Genomic DNA, 20992 nt, shown 5'->3' with positions numbered 1-20992 from the left:
TATGTTTTATTTAATCTACTTAGAAATAATTACACTTAGAAGTGGAATAAGAAAAAGAAGTAGAGAATAAGAGCCTCATAACAAAATTTCAAGCAATGAAAGCTTCATTGGAAGGAACTATACCACCTCTCTAGAACAGTACTAAGTGGCCAAACTAATAATAATAAGAATAACAACAATTGGTTTAGTACAAGGACAATTCACTTTTTAAGGTTGGTTTAGTTGCTTTGAGTAGGTGACATTGAATAACTAAGGGAAGTGAAATGAGCTGTTTCCTTGAATGACTCCAGGTTATGAGTGTCCAAGATTGATGCATGATTTTTAGGCAACAAAGCAGGGAACTTGTTCTTTTTTTAATTTTTAAAAAATTCATTCTATTTTTAATCATGGATGGAATACTACTATGCTATAAGAAATGATGGGTTCAGTGATCTTAGAAAGGCATGGAAAGACTTGCATGAAACTGTAAAGAGCAAGGTGAGCAGAACCAAGGGAACAAGTGGTAGAAAACTGGGGACAGGTTTGAGAAGTAAAAATGGGGTAATAATGATAACTAGCATTTATATAGCAGCTGGGCATCTAGGTGATATAATGGGTAGAGTGCCAGGCCTTGAGTCAGGAAGACCTGAATTCAAATCTAGCCTCAGACATTTACTAGCTGTGTGACCCTGGGTGAGTCACTTAACCTAGTTTGCCTCAGTTTCTACATCTGTAAAATGATCTGGAGAAGGCAATGGCAAACCACTCTAGCATTTTTTTTTCCAAGAAAATCTGGAAAGGGGTCACAAAGAGTCAGACATGACTGAAAACAACAATTTATATAGCGCTTTAATGTTTGCAAACCACTTTAAAAATACTACCTCATTCAATCCCGGGATGCAGGTGCCATTATTGTCCCCATTTTACAGATGAAGGGACTGAGGCAGACAGTGGTTAAGTGACTTGCCCAGGGTCACACAGCTAAGTATATGAGACAGGATTTGAACACAGGTCTTCCTAAATTTAATGCTCTACCTAAATACTAGTTGCTATAGGGTAGGAATAGTTGTAATGAATAGGCTTCTCTGGGTCACATTGTTCAATAGCTATCCAAAATCATTGGTAACTAAAAGCAACCGTTGGACTACAAGTTGTAGTTACTTCTGTTTTAATAAATACCTCAATTTTTTATTTGTTAATGTTTACATGCTAACATTCTCATTTTGTGGTGTCTCATTTCAACATATTATCACTATTTCAAACTTGTGAGAATAATTAGAAATTTATATTGACTATGGTGGATGCCTGCAAATATGCCCTTGGTATCAGATACTCAAGAATTATAAAATGTAATGTGATCCTTAGATGGAATGATTTCCTAAAATTGGAAGAATAAATAGTATGTTTTATATTGCCACCTGCTTTGAATACTATATTTAGTGCTTCTATGAAATGCTATTGGTTTTTATCTTAGGTGGGTATTGAAATTATTCTATGGATATTTAATTGTTTAAATACTTGTTTCTTCTAGGTGCCAGGATTGCTGAATATTCCCAGCTCTATGATCAGATTGTATTCAGAGGGACGCCCCTTAAAACAAAGAAAGACGGCTGGGCTAGTCCTCGAGAATCACCCATCCTCCATTCTTCATCCCCACCGCCTCTGTCTTTTTCCCATTCCCAGTTGGATGATGAGGACTCCCAAGCAGAAGACTGGCTTTTGCACTCTACATACAGTAATGGAGAATTACCAGATTTCCATGCCTGGCCTTATGAAGATACCAAGTCAAGATACTCTTCCTCAGAGATGAATGCAAAAAGTACTCCACGGCAGTTGTCAACAGCTTGTTCTGTGCCTTCACTTCAAACATCCACTCCTCTGGAATGCCCTGTACAAAGACGGAGCATTGTAATAAACCAGCCTAATAAAGAAAATTTACGTCACATCCACATTTATAATTCTTTGGGCAGGAAAGGAACAAGTAATAAATCCCAGTCATACAGCTGGTCCCAGTCCGCTTCTTCAATTGTTCTAAATAAATTGGTGGACTCTATCAATTACCCAAATGAAATGGGAAAGAAACAGCAGCTCTCTTCACACAGAAGCTCAAGGTGTGATAGTCAACAGGATTTATTACTAGGTACCGCTGTCTCAGGCCAGCAAGGTGCTGAAAAATGCTCTGATGTGACTCTCCAAGATTCACAGAAGGTTCTGGTAGTGAATAAAAATTTACCATTAAGTGCCCAGATAGCCACACAGAACTATTTTTCCAATTTCAAAGAGGTAGAAGGAGATGAAGATGACTATGTAGAGATAAAATCAGAAGAGGATGAATCAGACCTAGAGACAGCCCAGAATTGCCCTCAGAAATCTGATCCAAAGATTAGAGAGGATGAGCTGACTGATGATCAGCATAGCAACATCGCCTCTCATTCTTTAAGCAGTCTTTGTGCTTCTTCCACAAAACCAGTCAACAGCAAACTTAACCTTTCACCTTACCTAACATATGGTGACTCTGACAAACTGAATGACTATCTGTGGAGTAATTCCTCACCCAATCAGCAGAACATTGTCCAGGCTCTAAGGGAAAAATTTCAGTGTCTCAGCTCAAGCAGCTTTGCCTAAAGTACTTCATAGCTTATGACTGTGCTGTCTTTTTACAATATCCATGTACTACAAATATTAATGACATATTTCAATGTAGTGTTCACACATCAATATGAAACTGTAGATGTATAGGATATGGCACATTATGTTGAAAAGGTTGAAACAGACAGGACTCTACTAGTAGCGAATATTCATTAACATCTAGTGGTATATTTTATGTGGATGGTTGATTTCTAAGTCAATTTTACTTGAACGTCCTTAGCTTATTCTTCTTATTGTCTTCCACTTTCACCTCAAAGTTTGGTCTTTTTTATGGTCTGGCCACTTTCTTCCATATCTTGACAATACTGCCCAGACTTTAAGAAATTTAGCACTTCGGTGCAACAATATGCATAATTGGGTGGCAGTTGTTATCACAGGTAGCAGAGCAAGCACCATTAAAAATTTTTAAAGTATGTTAGGTTAAAAGTCAAAGATTATGTTATCTAAAGGATATCTGGGTCAATTTGATATCTGCTTTACGTTATCATCACTACTGCATTTCTCAGTGCTTGACAAAAACCTTCTGTTGGAATTGCCTTTTCTAGGGGTTAGTATAATGTGTTGTCCACTTTTTGGTTTCTGCTGGGAGCTCAGATAAGTTGCTAATTTAGTATGCAAAAATTATATGACCACAAGGAATTATACTGCCCACGACCAAAACATTAGAAGGAAAAGGAACATTTTCCCTGGGGTTATTACCTAGGTAGATTCTTTCACAATTGCCACTGTTTGCTATTTGAAAAGAAGGCCTTGAGAATATGATTGATACTCACATTGCTGACTTTATGACGCCTGGATAGTAACTCCTTCAGTGGCCTGAAAGTAAATCTAACTCTATCAGAAATCAGATGGTTGGTATTAGAGATGACATGCTATTAGGAATAGTTTGTTTTCCATTAGTATAAGTTGAATTGAAAAGAAATCTTAAACATATTGCAGTACATTTCATGGAAGGAAAATAGATTATTCTTACATAATACCATGGCATTTTTAAACTACCCTTCCCTTCCCCAAAGATTTGTGTTTTCAAAGGGCATTTGCCTATATGCAACCTCATTAGTTTGGGACTTGACTGAAAACATGTCTCAAGAGTTTCTAGTGACTTGGGAATGCCACTTGATTTTTGTTTTCTTTGCATGTAGTATGTTTGTGTCTATACACACAAAATCTTCGTTAAAGATATTTTACAAAGAGAGACTTGTTACAAAACTTTCTTTGCCACTTTTGCTAATTGCCATCCTAGCCTTGCATTGCCATACTGTATCTAAAAAGCAGTGTACCATAGTACTGTATAAAGACACCAAATATATAGGACCTCTTTTCACAGTTTTTTTTATTTGGAGAATTTTTTAAATTGGGAAATGTAGTAGCAGATTTATTTAATTTTTATTTGAAAGGAACCTACCTAATCACAAGTCCCATGAATGAAATATGAAATCAAAAGATCTTATGCAGAAACAAGATAGATTTTCAAAATGTGGACTTCAAAGTCTTGTCTGAAGCAGTTATAGATGCTTACTTCCTCCCCCCTTTCCCTACCACATTTTCCCATTTAGATAGGCAAATAAAATTACGTATGATATTTAGGGTCATCTATGTTGTCTTCATTAAAATGAGTGAAACTAAAACAAAGTACAAAATCAAGGTGGCATCTTACTTGTGATTCCTTTTTTGTGTTAAATCCAATGCCTCATATCCTTAAATGCAAAACATAAAATGTGATTCTCCTTATAGTGATGGATGGTTAGGCCACTTAAAAACAACAACAACTATATATTTGACTCTTCAAATCACTCTTTGCTTAATCTCTGCTCTTTTTCTTCACCAAATGTGTTAAAAAAATTTTTTTTTGGGAGGAGAGTTAATATGATACTGAACCCTTCACCCTTTTGATTACTTTAAAAAATGCAGTATCCTGGGGTTTCAGGATCAAGCTGTTCATGAAAAAAAAAGGAGAGCCACAAAAATCGCATACTTCTTGACTTCATAGAAATCTTAAAAACAGCAAGTTCATGCAGTGCCCCTTGGGAAACAAAAAAGCTGCTTGAATATTAATATGCCTGGAATGAAGTCAACTCCTTTTCTTTGTGTTTGGCATGGATTGAATTCTTGAAAATAATAAGCTGATCATTTTTCATTTTATAAAAATGATTCTTCAAATTGATGCTGCTTTGCTAATTGCATGGTTTTGATGTTTGAAAGTATAAGACACCCCTCACACACCCTGCAAATGACAGCTTTGAAGTAGCTCCCTTTATTGTATAAAGTGTATATGTACATATCATTGTATTTACATGTTTAGGCAAAGTTGTATTTTATGTCTTCAAATGAATTCTTTTTATTAGGGTGCAGATTTTGAGGACTGTGTACATAACCTTATGGTGAACTTGAGACTGCTGCGAATCATCAGTTCTATGCTTTAACTTAGTTTTTAAATGGCCAGGGATATGTTGTATTACTATATAAGCTCCCAGGAAACCAAAAGTTTTGTGCATTTTAGAAATGTGTCTTTCTGTCATATTAAATCCCTGTACTGGATACTCGATTTTTTTTTAAAAATAAGTTCAATTTTCACTTCATAGAATGCTACCTATGGGAATTGCCTCTAGTAAAACAGTTTAAAATAGTGTATATAAGATAATGAACTTTAGCAATGCCCATTATTTAATAAAGTTTGTAAAGTATAAAGTAAATTATAGTGTGAATCAATGTTTTAACTAAAAAAATTCAGATTTTCCTTTTTGACTGCCCTTAACTACAGTTAACCTCACATCTTATGAATATGACAGATAGAAAATTTGATGAGGGTCAGAACAGTATATAGGTTTGCCAGTTTGGGGCCAGTTTATGCCATTTTCTATATAATCAGAGTGCATGAAACATGTTAGAGTTGTTTTTGGAGTGGGGTCCTATAGGTAGCTAAATTGTCATAAAGCCAACACTAAATACTTATCCCCCACCCCACACCCCCATGAAGTTAACTTCGAACTAATTGCTTATTGAATTTTTTTTCAATTGTGCAAAAGATGTTCAGGGCCAATTAGTGTCATACTGCTTGCAATCTTAATTTTATCTGATGCTTATTTAAAAGAAAAACAGAAATTAAAAAAAAATATTTCATGAAGACTAGTGGAATATGTAGCCTAAAGTCAATTCCATTCTTGAATATGAACTTATCCAGATTGTACTTAAAGTACATATTCTTTGACTTTTTTTTTTGTGTGTGTGTGTGTGTGAGGGGAGTTGGGGTGGAAGGAAGAACCTTTCTAAGACTTTTTAAAGGTGAATTTTCAACTTGACTGTCAGTCCACGAGAGAGATGTTCCCTTGCGCTATTTGACCCTAAGGCAAAAACTGGTTTGGATTGTTTTGACTTTGGATTGGCTCTAGTAATATGTTTTAATTTAAAGAAATCGGTAACAGGAAAATTGTTGTCCCTAATGAAGAATGTGAATTAACTAAAGTCTCACAGAGGAAAGAAAATGTGAATAATTTTTAAAAGTTAGTTTGCAATGAGCCATGAATATAGATGATATAATCAGGCATTAAGTAACATGTTTATTTTTAGACAGAGGCAAAAAACATTATTTGACACAAAGAATCGGGTCCAGAGAGATTCTTACATTGTAAAGGGCAAAAGTTTCTAAGGCATTCCTAGAGAGCTCTCCAATTCACTGCATTTTGTTTATGGTTCTATATGTGAATAAGAGCAGCTATACTCATCTCCACCAGCGAGAAAGGTTCATGACACAAGTAACTTCCTCAACATTTCTGTTTGTGTGTGTGTGTGTGTGTGTGTTACATTTTAGCCTTGTCAAATCTTGTCCTGTGGATAAGACTTAGAGCTTCTTGTCGCACTTTTTTCATGACTTATTTTGTTTAAAAATAAAGTATGTACTCTTAAACTTAGCTCTTCACATTTTTGCTTTTCTTCCAAGCTAAATTTAAATAAATATGTCAAACCCCAAGGGAAATACAGTTTATGCTATATAGACAGTTTGCAGACCATGTTTATGACAAATGTCTAAAAACTTGTAATACAATAAAGAAATGTTAGAGCTTTTATAAGTTTATAGTGTGAAAATTAGGGGATAAAATTGACTGGATCGGTGACTTTATTTGCATAGGGAAATTTCAGAAACGGAAATAAGCACCTTCTGTGCAACTTAGAGAGTTGCCTTGCCCAGGGTCTCATAGCAAGTACTTGTCAGAGGCAGCCCTGGAACCCAGGTCTTCTTGGATGTGAGACTGGCCCTCTAGCCACTTTGCCAAGTTGCTTCTATTTAAGAATACCAGTAAATGACATTGTAAGTATCATCGGAAGGAAATGCCAGAAATGTCAGCATCACTTACTACCCTCTTCACCTTCAAAAACATTTTAAAGTCAATCAATAGACAATTTCAAACGCTGGGAAAGATATGAATATATCTATTGGAATAAAATAAAGTAAATATTCAATGTTTTTGAATTTCAGTATCCAAATATTTAACAAATTCCATGATGTTCTTTACTTAAAAGATTACATTTCCATAAGCAGAATCAGCCAAATTAAAAATTAGTTGCTAAATATTGATACAGTTAGAACTACTGGTTGACTATGGATGGAAAGTTAGCCTTTAGTAACCTGGCTTCATTAATGATAATTTAGCCATAAGGTCAACTTTTTAAAATAATTTTACTGTTCAATATTAGAATCTGAAAGTCCAGTTTATGGGTTGTCCAGGACTTCTTACTGTCTCTTAGGCTTGAGGCACTTCCAAAAATTGTGGGAATGGAGTTTGAATCTCTCTATGTGTCTGTCTGTCTCGTCTGTCTGTCTGTCTCCTCTCTCTGTGTCTGACTGTTTCCGTCTCTCTGTTCATTAAGTTAATAGGTAAAAACCTTCGGAATCCAAAAGTTTGAGGGAACAGGAATTCGGTTAATTTTAAAATATTGTGGCAGGGGAATACTACAAAGTTCTTAAAAGGAGCATAAAGTTGGAGGACAACTGAATTTACAACCTCTCTAAAGTTCAACAAAATCTAATATTATTTATTAGTCCTTGGCAATGACTATCTCAGGAAGAGGAGTTTCCCTTTAGATTTTGTACCATTTAGATTCTGAAATTCCATTTTTAGAGTCAAATTAATCTTACTCGGGGCAGATTTGGTCAAATGACTAAAGGACTGCAGAAAGACCAAACCCTGGAGATTTAAAAACATTGTTCTGGCACAAGAAGGAGTGGGACAGATAGGAAAGGAATCAGGCAAGATTAAGGCATGTGTCGTGGACCCCTTTGCCAGTCTGAGACCCCCATGAATGTGGTTTAAATAGCTAGAAGAAATGCTAAATTTTAAGTTACTGAAAATCAAGATGTATGTTTTTCCTCCATTTGAGTTCATAGATCCCTAGAAATCTGGGACGTCTGTGAGTCCCAGGTTATTTTCACAAAAGCCTGGGGCTAACTGGATACTTGCTACTTTGTAATTTTTTCCTTTATTATTTTAACCCCCAGCAGCAGACAGGAGCCAACAGTCCCAGCTAAAGGGACTGTGCTTTGTTGCAAAGGGAGTTTGCATCAGCACCACTATTTCCTTTGCTTTATATTTTAAGCTAAGGTGACGCCCTCAGAATTAGGGTCTGGGCAGCTTTGACTGTCGGAGCCGGGTCGGGCAGGTGCTTCGATGCAATCTCCCGGGGCGTCACCGAGCTCGGGGCTGGCAGGCGTGCCCAATCTTCTGGGTGGAGTGCCCTCTAGGGGTTGGCCTCTGGTCCCCTAAGAAGGAAGCGCCGCTCGCTTCCTGCGGCTTCTCTCGCTGCCGAGTTCCCAAGAGTTCCGCCCTGCCCAGCCCGGCCGGCGTAGAGCCCCAGGATTGAGTAACTTGGCACAGCGGCAGCGTCTCTTCCCTTTGGCAGCGGCCGCGGCGATATCGCGGCATCACCGCATCGCGGAGGATTCTAGCAGCCCGCGCCGGCATCCTCGGCTCCTCGGCCACTAGCGGCAGCAGCAGCGGCGGCAGCAGCTCCAGCCATGACCACGAGGCTGCCAGGGGTCTTCAGACAGCTCCGCTGGGCGCAGCAGCAACCCCCGGCCCCTCGCGCCCCCCGAGGCTGCCGGCCGGGCATTGCCACGCGGCTCCCGTTCCCGCCCTGGGGGAGCATCCAGGTGCCCTGCCGGGCTGGCAGCGGCGGCGGGGGCAGCGCGGGCGAGGGCCTGCTCGGGCAGCGGCGGCTTCAGGAGCGGCAGAGCGGGAGCAGCGGCCGCGCGGGCGGGAAAGCGCCGCTGAAGCCGGACGCCGTGGTCAGGTGAGCTCCCCGAGCCCGCTAACTTTCCCCGACGGGAGCCCTGGGAGCAGAGGGGGTCGGCGCGGAGGCCTCGCTTCTCCCCCCAGGCGGCGGGAGGGCAGCGCGGGGCCGGGGGAGGTGGCTATGAATGCTTGGTGACAACTTGTTGGAGCCCTCGATGTGGCAGCCGGGCGCCACCGGGACATCGCGCGGGGCCGGTGTGCGCATCCGGCCGCTGCCCAAGTACGGCGGGGAGAGGCCCCAAGGGCGGTCTCGGGGGAGCCTGGCGCTGCCACCGCGCTTAGCCCAGCGGCGCGTGTGCTTGCGAGAGGCTCCCCCAGCTCCCCACGTGCGCCTAAGCGCGCCGGGCCGAGCCGGGCCAGGGGCCGAGCCGGGCCAGGGGCCGCGCCTCGCCGCCGGGTCTGATGCAACCACGTAACGCTTTGCTGGAGACAGAAAGAGGAGGCCCTATCAGAATTCAGCCGGCAGCTGCTTCCCGCCATCCCCGGCCTGTGCACTGGGCAGCTGCCTGCTCCGGAGAAAGGCCTGGAGTTTGGAGCTTGGGGACCCCACCCCCCTTGCAGCCGAAGCCGCATACGCCTCCTTCCTTGCCGGTCTGAATCAGCTTGTCCCGCCGGGGCGGCGCTTCCCAGTCAGAAAGTTCTGTTTGTTGTTCCATCCAGAGGCACTAACTGGAAATGAATGGGCAGCCTGCCCTGGCAGCCCTTGGACTTGAATCATGTCTCAGAACATTCGGGGGAAAAAAATATCTAGGATTTAATAGGTTGATTGCATAGTTAGATGCATTTATGGCTTTAAAAAAATAACCCTGTCGGATATGTTTACACTTGGTTGCATACCAAGTTTTCTTATGGAAAAGTAATGTTAAAGACAACTAGGTGACTTCATGAGGGATGGCCAATATTACAGTGTGAGCTAATGAAGTGGGGTGGGGGGAGGGTTGGAGAATCTTAAAACATTGGATACAGCAAATGGGTAAAAGTGGCCACTCTGAAATATGCTGTTTGTTTAAAAAAAGAAACAACCGTTTTAGCACCGAAAATGGGGGGACTCCTACCCTAAGCCATCCCAGCTGATGGAGCCTGCCGTCTATTTCCTACCCGCTTGGAAACGTTAAGGAGCCTTCTTTTCATTAATATTAATCATCTCACACTATAGTCAGAAATTGAAGAACAGGTGTAGTAGCTCAAAAGCTACGGTCTTTTGGTTGGCCCAGTGCCTGGCACATAGTAGGCGTTTAATAAATGTTTGAGATTGGTTGGGAAGCAGTGTAATTAATGATGGTTTAGTTACCACAAATATTTCAAGTCAGTGGCTGTTTTTTGGGAGTTTACCAGCCTCATACCTCCTCCTACAGAAATTGCAACCCCTTTGTGCCTAGGCCTAAGTAGTTGCTTTCAGTGAATTTGGCCAAGGCTGAAAAAATAACTAGAGAACCTAATTGGTTCTGATTCCCCTCCACCCCAAACCTCGATAGTGTGTAGTTATCTGATATTGGTCAATATTAACAGGATTATAGATTTAGAGCTGAAAAGGTTCTCTTTGGAAGTATTTTCTTTTATTTATAGAGTTTATACAATGTATTGTATACAAATGTATCATATAATACATTTATATATTGATTTTGTTGATTTATTTATCTTAAGTCTAAGGAAAAGATTACAGCATTCAGCCCCTGGCCAGGTCTGTACACCCAAAAGTCATCAGAGGCAGAGAATTTTGGTGTGGCAGGCTGCTTGGGGTGCTTTGAGATACAATCTTTAGGGAAACCACCACTGTCTGAAGAGACAATTAAAAAGTGAATAGAGAAAAATTGAGGGGGTGGGAGCGGATATTGAAAATACTAAAGATCTCAGGAAGAAGAAAACTCAGAGACCTGTTAAATCAACAGGGAAAGCATTAAGAACAGAAGGAATTTTTCCTCCAGCTCTAGTAAATAAGTTTAGGGATCTGTGAATAAATACTGCAAACCAAAGGAAAAGGAGCCAACACTTAAGGAGACAGGGGACCTTGTGGAATGTGAGGGGAGTATGGAACCATGGCATGCTCCTGAGTGGGCCAAAAGAGAAATGAGAATTATGGGATCAGAACTTGAGGACTGCATGGTAAAGATAATTGGCAGGTTAGAAAACAAATATGGCAAGACTCACCAGAGCAACTGTAAGAGAACATTAGATTGGGAATATTGAAGTGAGGGACCATCTAGAAGAAAAGTAAAAAATAACAATAATGATCATTGAGATAAAATACGCTCACTATCTAATCAATGTTCTGATCTCAAGGATAAGATGCTTAGAAACAACCTCATGATCAAGCCTGAACACCATAATTCTAAAGGAAATAATAGAAGAGAACTACCCAGAACTTTTGAACATAAAAAATGAAATACCAGTTGAAAGAACTTATAGTTTCCCTCTAGGAAAAAAACAAAAACACTAAGGCTACAAGCTCCAAGACATGTACTGGTTATAATTCAATTCAGAAACAAGTTCTGCAACTGATCAGGAGAAAGACCTTCAGTTACAAAGGAAAATAAATAGTAAGAAGACTATTTTGCACCTACTAGAAAATGTGGGAGGAAATGGAATAATGTCTTTTGAAGGATAATGGGGCTCAGGATGACTTATCCTGCCACATCTGAGCTTAACAGTACCTGAAAAAAGGTGGCTATTCAACAATAAAGAGGTGTTTGAAGCATTTTGGGGGAAAAAAGAACATTGGAGATTCTTTACTTCTCAAACACAGTAAACAACAGAAATTCAGAAGTGAATAAATGCACCAGCCAGGGACAGCAACAGTCACAAAATGACAGCAGAGAGACCAGTAAGAAATTTTTTTTTCTAAATATACATAAAGAGACAAGGGTAAATGTAGAAGTCGGAGGTAAAAGTGAAAAAGGCAGGCGGGGGCATTATGGACTGGACTAGGTGACATCCTGCCCATAAGATGAGTCAGTGTTTTGGAAAAACCTGAGTTAAAAGATTTATGGTATCTTCTAAATGGGATAGCAAAAGAACTATTTCTCAGCACCACATAGAACTTTGACAGAAATTGACCACGTACTAGGGGACAGAGATAGTGTTTAAAAATAAAAGGCAGAAATAATTAATGCATCTTTTATAGACCATAACACAATAAAAATAGTAATTGCTTCAGAGACAGCAAACAAAAGAACTGGACTCCAAATGGAGACTTAAAAAGGAAATCCTAAATAATGAATAGGCTAAAGAACAAATCATAGAAACAATGAATACATAAAAGAAAATGATTATGATGAGAGACAACATACAGAAATTTCTGGAATGCAGCTAAAATAGTCCTTGGGAAAAATGATATCTTTATAAACATAGTTTAACAAAATAGAAAAAGAGAGGATTAATGAACTGAATATGCATCCCTCCTAACATTACCTTATGCAAAGTAAGCCCCTAATACATGTTGACTTCAATAGCATAATTCTTTAACTGATGTCTCTAGTGTTTTGCTTTCACCCAATTCCTGTATGTAGTTTCTTCTATTTCAAGCCTCTCACTACTCTAATCCTTCCACATAACCACCAAAATGATTTTCCAAATGCCCAGATCTGACTACAATATATGACTATAATCTGACTATAATACTCCCTTTCCCCTTAGTAAATTCCAGCATTCCATATTACATATTGTTGTTGTTGTTCAGTCATATCTGACTCTTCATGACCTCATTTGGGGTTCTCTTTGCAAGGTTACTGGAGTAGTTTGCCATTTCCTTCTCCAGCTCATTTTACACATGAGGAGACTAAGGCAAACAAGATTGAGTGACTTGCCCAAGGTCACACAGCTAGTAAGTGTCTGAGGACAGATTTCAACTCAGATCTTCCTGACTACTCTACTTAGCCACCTACCTGCCCCCTATTACATATAGGTTCAAATGTAAACTACTTGATTTGCATTTGATCTCCTTTACAATTAAAGCCCTAGCTGCCTTTCCAGTGCTTTTACATGTTGCTCCTCTTCAATCCAGTATTTAGAACAGTGCCTGGAAGCTAGGAAGCACTGAATAAAGTGCTTATCGATTGATTTGTTTGGTTTCACCCTGGAAATGACCTTGATTTCTGTGTTCTGTATCTGAAATGAGATATGTGTAAATTGCTTAAAATGTTACATAAATATGAGCTATTATTACTACTATTACAATTCTTCAGAGTCTGGCACTGCCTTCCCCCCACCCTCATCCCCCATATCTTCTCATCTATTCACAGACTATATCATCATTTATTGCCTAGAGAAAAGTACTGCTTTATGGAAAGCAGAATTCTGGATGTTAATGTTATCTAATTATTCTTTTCAATTGCCCTGTTCCAGAGGTTGGTTGTAACCCAAGTTTTTTCCAAAACAGTGGGCAGGAAAATTCACAATTAGAAACATTGTTTGTTTGTTTGTTTTTTATTTGTGGCAACACTGTTCTTTTCAAGTAAGTAATGGAACAATTTTGAATCCTAAAACAAAGTCATATAAACCTAAATAAGGCTAGAAGGTTTAATTATGTAGTTCTAAAAGTAGAGTTGGAAGTGACCTTAGAAACCATCTAAAATTATCAAATACCACCCTGTCTTAATAAAGGAAGCTCAGGCTGGTTCAGAGTACCAAAAACCCAGTACAAGGAAGCATAGAAATTATAACAGAACAGTGAATCAGGCCAGCTTTATTGTGGGGACATACAGAACAAAAGGTCAGTCAGGGAGAAGAGTGGAAACTGGGTCCATTGAGTCCTGGGTGGGAGTGGAGCACTTTCTCCAAAGCCAGTGAATTCTGGTGGGTTTTTATGGGATTCTTATCTAGATCAGTTCAGGGAAGTTGGGAGCTTGGACATGGGGTGTAAGGGAAGGTTCAGGCTAGGGCAGGGGAAAGAAAATTTATTTATTTAGCTGGTCAGTTTTTAAAGGCTACTGTCTTTTTTACACTCCTCCCTCTCCTCATTTTACCTAGAAGGAATCCAAAGTGCTGAGGAATTCATTGGTTTGCCTAGGGACACCCTGAAGGTAATTAGCTGAGTCCAAGATAGTTATCCAGTCTCTGTAACTCCAGAATCACTGTTCTTCCCACTGTAGTGTAAGAATTGGGAGGGAGTTGAAATGGGAGTACTAGTTTGCTATTAGAGAAAGGCATTGGTAAAACCAAGGCCAAAGCTTCTGTGCTTGTTTAAACCTAGTTTTAGTTTGTTTCAGTTTAACAAACATTTATGTAATGAAGGTCAACATGGTCTAGTCACTCTAGTGGATTCCTTGCTGGGTTTGGAGTCAGAAAAAACCAATGTTCCTGACATTGTATGAATTGGATCAAATCACTTAACCTCTTCATTCGTTCATCATCAGTTTCCTCATTGTACTTGCCTTCCTAGGTTGATGTGAACAGCTTTAACTAGCTGAAACAGCCTCCCCAGAAAGGCCCAGAAAGGAACTTAGGGAGGGGAAGGAAAGCTTGGCCCTTGGAGAACTCTATTAGAACTCTTAAAAACTTTCTGTGTCTTTTGAGTAAAGTGAAAGAAGCATTAACTATCCCCTCCACTCACCTCTTCTGGTAAGAACCTTGGGGAAAACCACCTGCAGGCCTAAAAGAAATCTTGTGTGTAAAAGCACTTTGTAAATCCTTTGTTACTCTCAAGTTATTTTTAGATCTTATGTCATTTACCAGATAAGCATAATTTTTGAAATCCTGTGTCTACATTTTCTCTCTTCCTCCTCTCCCTTCTCCCCACATGTAGGTAGTATGGGTGGTTTGAAGAAACTTGTTAGAATTGTATGTAAAGTATTATTATATGCCAGTTAGGTGGTCCAGCAGATAGAGCACTGGGTCTGGAGTCAGAAGGACCTGTACCACCTCATATACATTCTTTTCAGAGAAGGAATGAGGGGAAGGGAATAAACATGTGTATAGTGCCTACTAAGTGCCAGGAACTGTGCTAAGCACTTTACAAATATTATTAACCCCATTTTATAGTTGAGGAAACCGAGGCAAAGAGAGATTAAGTGACTTGCCTAGGAACACATAACTACTAAGTGTCTGAAGCTAGATTTGACCTTAGGTCTTCCCGACTTCCAGCATGGATCACCTTGCTGCTTATTTATTTTCAGAAAGAAGTTATATTTTATTTTTTCTTAATTTTTTTTTTATTTTTAGGCAATTGGGGTTAAATGACTTGCCCAGGGTCACACAGCTAGTAAGTGTCAAGTGTTTGGTCTGAGGCCAGATTTGAACTTAGGTCCTCCTGACTTCAGGGTCAGTACTCTATCCACTGTGCCACCTAGCTGCCCCAAGAAGTTATATTTTAAAATGGGATTTGGGGCAAGGTGTTGTTTTTTATAACTGCAAAAGCTGAGTGAAGATTGAGTTATTCTTTTTTTACCAAAGCTAATTGAGGCAGGTCCTTAAGAGATGAATCATAAAATTAGTTGCAGATTTTTTTTGATACTGTTATCATTGTATTATAAGGTCAGAATCTCTCCCAAAGTCCATTGAAATTGTTCTATTTATGAGAAGTTTACTTAACAGTACTATGGATTTTTTTTTCAAGCTCGCACATACATTTTAACAAAGCCAAATCAAGCTTTTGTTATTCTATACATTGCTACTAATAAGCATCTTCTAGTTTTGGGGACCTTCTAGACTAGATAAACTCTGATTCCAGTTTGTCGTACTACTCTTCAAAATTTTCTAAACTTAGAAGCAAGTAAATGCTATTTGTTAGCTATTTACTCTGCCTTTGTTGAAATCTCTCAAAAGTAAAACTCAGGGAGCTCTGGTGCCTATCTGTTTACCTTTAGAATTAAATATAACCTTACCGTTTCCAACCTTTCCAGCCTTAAGGCTTTATTCCCCTCCAGGTACCATCCAAAGACATCGGCCTACTTGCACATTGGATGATTAAATATGAACCTAATAGACTTTTTTTTTTAAGGATCTTTGGTTAAATTTAAAAGATAATTGATAGGCAATTGAGTATGAGCTGTTAGATTTGTGCTTCTGGAGTCCTTTATCTCATCCACCATATTTTATCTCCCCCTCTACTCCCTTATACACTAAGTAGAATGAATGTTATAAAATCTAAATAGTATGTATAAACTTGCTATAAAGGCACACACTTCAAGTTGGAAAGGACCTTAAAGACCACCAAGTCTGAACCCTTTCCCCACATCTACCCCATCTCCCCAAAATTGAGTTCCAGGAAGTAAATGTGACCTGCTCTTTGGCAATCAGTGTATAAAATCACAGCTTTGGGATGTCAAGAGAAGGGAGATTCCTTTAGGTATAGGTATATGGCATTACCACTAATTAAACAGTCATCATTAAACTTCAAGAAAGGAAAAAACCTTAGAATGCAGTTGGAAGGCTCTTTAAGAACCTTCTTATAGTGGAAGGGTGGCTGAAGTCCAAAATAATCTCTAGCCCTTCTTTTGGTTATTGCCTTTAACCTACTTGCCCAGACAAGCTTGGGTGGGGATGTTTAACAAGTGCCCAAGAGAAATGGTTGATTTCATTGTAAGTCTGCATTTTATTTCCTGTCAACTTTCTTCTGCTTCTGGAGATGCTAGTTAAAGTAAAATGACTTGTAGTCTGGAGCTAGAGGGAAGAACAAGAATACTGGGCTGCCTAATCCACAGCCTAGGCAAAAAGCCACCAAATAATCAAGAGTTGTTACACCATTTGTGTTGTTCTTGACTCTTCATGACCTTTTGGGGTTTTCTTGGCAAAGGTGCTGGAGCACTTTGTTGTTTCCTTCTCCAGCTCATTTTACAGATGAGGAGACTGAGGCAAACTGGGTTAAGTGACTTTATCTCTAAATGGAGAAATTTGGGAAACCAAATTCCTACTGAGTAGAATGTTTAATAACTCTGTAATAGGCTATAATATAGTAGTACCTTGCTAAATGTTGTAATGAAGAACATTAATATTTCAATTAACAAATTTCATGCCTTCCAATGAACAAATCCTCTGGAAATGGTGCTCTTATTTGTTATATTTGTTAAAATTTGTTAATATTTGTTAAAAACAAATATTCAAAAATTGCACAAAGCAGAACTGCCCTCCTTATTAGTAACTGTCCTTAAAAAATTCAGTGCATAGCTTGTATCTGCCCCAACCTGCTTGAAGTTAAGCAAGGCAGATCCTAGGGAAAGTTGTGTATTTGATCTTTCTATGCTTTCTCCCTTTTCCTCACACCCCCATTTCAGGTATATAGTTCCTTCCTTACCTCTGCCTCTTAGAACTCCTACTGCAATTAATGATGCTCCCTCTTCTCCATCCCTCAAAATCTGTAATTTTTTTCCCATTCTCTCCTAGTTGATTCAGGTCTCTGAGGAAGAGGTAGCCCTTCTAGCCAACGTCAACCCCTCTGTGCCCCAGATCTTATCAGCTCTGAGACTTTGCCCCTTTGGTCATTCCCTTTCATCTCAGTATATCTCTAGGTACTGATTCCTTTCCTGATCCCAAAGTCATACTTAGTTCTCCCCATCATTAAACAACACTGTTCATTGACTTTACTACAATTTTCAAGTCATTCATTGCCCAATATCTTTTCTTTCTTTCACAACCAAACTTCTGGAAAAAGTCATCTGTATTCATTTATCTCCAGATTTTCACCTCCCCCTCAATTCTCAACCTATTGCTGTCTGTCTTTTGAAACCAGCCCTAGATTAAAACTGGCCTCTCCAAGGTGACTGATTTTTTCTTGACTCTTAAATCTGATAGCCTTTTCTCATTCCTCTGGCTCAGATTATTTCAGCTATTCCTTTCTCTCAGAAGTAGAAAGGAAAGGAAATCGGCGTTTATATACCCCTTATTATGTGTCAGGCACTGTGCTAAATGCTTTTTACAAATATCTTATTTGATTCTCAAAACATTCCTGGGAGGTAGGAGCATTATTATGACCTCATTTTCACAATTGAGGAAATTGAGGCAAATTGGTATTAAACGACTTGCCCGTGGTCATTGGATTTGAACTTAGGTTGTCCAGACTCTGCCTCTTGACAGGGTTAAGCACTTTAACAAAAAGTTAAACTTTTATCTTGGCAGATGGAACTTTTCTCCTTGACTTGAGCAAAACTGGTCCTTTGTGGTTCTTTTCCTACTTATCATATGACTCCTTCTCTGAGGTCTTCTTTGTGAGATCATGATAGCTTTCTTGCTCACTAAATGTGGTTGACTCTCATGGAGTCATTTCTTGTGTACAAACCTCTTTCTTTTGGTAATCTTATCATCACTCATTGTTTCAGTTGTCATCTCTACAAAGGTAACGTTCTGTTCTAAGCTCCTGAACTCCTCCCCTATCACCAGTTGCCTCTTGGACATCTCTCCCTATAAGTCTCAAACTCATTGTTTCCAAAACAGAATTCATCTTCTTAACACACTAAACCCATTCTGCCCTTCTTTGAAATCTCTCTGTTTCTGTTGAGAGTACCACCATCTTTCTAATAACCCAAATTTACAAATTCACAATTATGCTTAATTTTACTTCACCCTCCACATCCTGTCAATTTCCTTGTCCTGTTAATTCCTTTTCCATAATATTTCTCACATCTGCCCCATTCTCCCATCTGTCCAGTACCCCAGAGTTCAGCACCTTATCATTTCTGGACCATTGCAATAACCTCCCTACTTCTAGTCTCTCTTTTCTCCAATTCATTCTTCACACAGCTACTAAGTTAATATTCTTTAAGACAAATATTACCTTATCACTCCCCTGCTCAGAAATCTCTAGTAGGTCTCATTGCCTCTAGAATAAAATAGAAATTCCCCAACTGAGTGTATAGGTCCTACACAATCCGACTCCAATCCAACTTTCCAAATTTATTTCATGTTACTGTCTATCATAGTCTGATTAAGACACATTCTTCACCTATTTGGATTTTCCTGCATGGGTTGGTAAGCCAAACTTTTAAGAGTAGTTGTGGATTACATTTAAGAAGATCTGGCCCATTGTGTAGCACTTGTTGCAAAGTCAGCAGAATATAAGCCACAAACATGATAATCTGGAGTACCTTACCTTCTTTAAAGAAAACCTTTTCCATTTGGACTAGACACAAGACATCATCTGTAGCAGTGGCAAACACCGTTCAGCATACATCTTACTGTTTCTGCCTGAACTGTTATTAATAATCAGAGCCTCAGTGAACAAAGTATTCTCTCTTATTACATCTTTACAGGAATCATTTATGATTTTGACATTTGCATAGGAGACATCTTACTAGAAAGAGAGCTTTTTGCTCTACTGAATCAAATGCTTTTTATAGTCAACTAATGTAGTATTCACTACACTTTTTCAGTTACCATGTGACTGGAAAATGTAGGCTTCTATAAAATAGTAATCCTCAATAAGCATTTGTTATGCTGTGTGCTTCCTAGACACTTTGCTGAGCCCGGCAAAAGCCCCCTTGTTCCTTTCTCATACCTTCATGAAGGAAAACTTTAATATGTGAAGATATTATTTTAAAAATCTTCACAGAGCTGAAAAAATACATATATGGATCAGAAGATATTAAAATTCTCCTTGGTAATCCTTGGTAATGATCTTCCTTCTCAGACTTTGTTTTGTATCTCTCCAGTGCACTTACAGAATAAGTCATGTCAAGACCTCTTCTTTGTTGTCTTATCTCCCTATTAAACTGTAAGCTCTGTGAGAGTAGGTGCTAATCACCAAATTTTTCATCTCTTTAGGTGTCCAGTATTGTGATCTAGACATAATTGGCACTTAATAAATGTTTTCTGCTACTGCTAATTATTATTTTTTTCTGCCACCTTAAAATTCATTCTTCCCACCCCGTGTTATTTCACTTTCTTTTTAATGAGGTTGACGTACACATTGCTAGAGCTAGCTCAGTGTTTGGGAGACTCCAAAGAAAAGTGTGGGAGAGAAGAAATATTAGACTGACTACCAAACTGAAGGTCTACAGAGCCACTGTGCTGACCTCATTGTCGTATGCCTGTGAAACCTGGACAGTATACCCAGCGCTATGCCAGGAAACTGAAGTGCTTCTATTTGAATTGTTTTAGGAGGATTCTGAAGATCACCTGGCAGGATAAGATACCAGATACTGAGGTTCTTTCTAGAACTAAACTGCCAAGCATTCAAACTCCACTGCAGAGAGCACAACTACCATGGTCTGGCTACGTTGTTAAAATACCAAACATACGCTTGCCTAAATCTCTATTTAATGGAGAACTCACACCGGGCAAGCATTCACATGGTGGTCAGAAAAAGCAATACAAGGACACTGTCACTTAAGAACTTTGGAATTGATTGTGTGACATTGGAGACACTGGCACAGGACCATCTATCATGGCATGTACTCATCAGAGAAGGTGCTGTATTCTATGAGCAAAGCGGAATTGAAACAGCTCAAAAGGAACCAGTGAAGCACAAATTTAGAGAATCAGGACTACTTGTACCCGACCTGTGGTGGAGCATTGTGACCTCTTATTGTTCTGATCAGCCAGAGTCAGACATACTATATCTTGACTCTAACATAGTGATGTCATTTTGGTCCTCTTCAAGAATGAAGGACAGAAACAATACATTTTTTGACAAATTAGTACATTGTTGAAATATATCTTTTGTTAATAGACGTTTAACTGAATTACGTTTCTTCTTGTTGCAGAGAAATAATTCAGAATTCAAAAGAAGTTCTGAGTTTATTGCAAAAAGGAAACCCAGCCTTTAAGCCAGTACTTGCAATTGTCCAGGTAAGGTTAAGAGTATATTGTTTTGGATCAGTTTTACCATATATGCCCATTTTAAAAATTTCTTGAGAAAGCTTAGTTTTGAAATCAAAGAGATCAAGAAGGAACAGATAGGTTTAGTGTTTCTTTTTTTGTTTGTTTGTTTAATTATTTACTTCACAAAATTGTACCCAAAATAACAAAAAGGGCTTTGATCTCTTCAGGGCAAAAAGTGACTGCAGGTTTTTTGGTTTGGTTGAGTTTTTTCCCCCAGAACAAAATTACAGTCACAAAATTGTTGTTGGGGGGAAAGAGGGAGATTAATCATATCATTATTATTATCATCATCATCCCAAGACCTCTTATTTTTTCCTTGTGTGGGATGC

The 20992-nt window shown here is 39.0% G+C and overlaps 2 protein-coding genes across 4 annotated transcripts in view; both read left to right on the top strand.

Moving 5' to 3' along the window:
• PLEKHG1 (pleckstrin homology and RhoGEF domain containing G1) overlaps positions 1–6539 on the top strand; it is a 272236-nt gene extending 265697 nt beyond the window's left edge. For all 3 annotated transcript variants that reach the window (XM_027857998.1, XM_027857996.1, XM_027857997.1), the window contains one exon: positions 1511–6539. In XM_027857998.1, the coding sequence (XP_027713799.1) occupies positions 1511–2604 (1094 nt within the window). In that variant the 3' untranslated portion in view covers positions 2605–6539. The remainder of the gene's footprint in view (positions 1–1510) is intronic.
• A 2281-nt stretch (positions 6540–8820) lies between these two features.
• The window catches only part of MTHFD1L (methylenetetrahydrofolate dehydrogenase (NADP+ dependent) 1 like), a 214189-nt gene continuing 202017 nt past the window's right edge, over positions 8821–20992 (top strand). The window contains exons 1-2 of the mRNA XM_027857977.1: positions 8821–8913; positions 20546–20630. The gene's annotated coding sequence lies outside the window, so the exon portion shown is untranslated. The remainder of the gene's footprint in view (positions 8914–20545; positions 20631–20992) is intronic.

This window comes from Vombatus ursinus, unplaced genomic scaffold (assembly GCF_900497805.2).
Source record: "Vombatus ursinus unplaced genomic scaffold, bare-nosed wombat genome assembly UNPS02012602.1, whole genome shotgun sequence".
In the NCBI taxonomy this organism is placed as follows: Eukaryota; Metazoa; Chordata; class Mammalia; order Diprotodontia; family Vombatidae; genus Vombatus; species Vombatus ursinus.
This window is presented reverse-complemented; position numbering and strand designations above follow the sequence as displayed.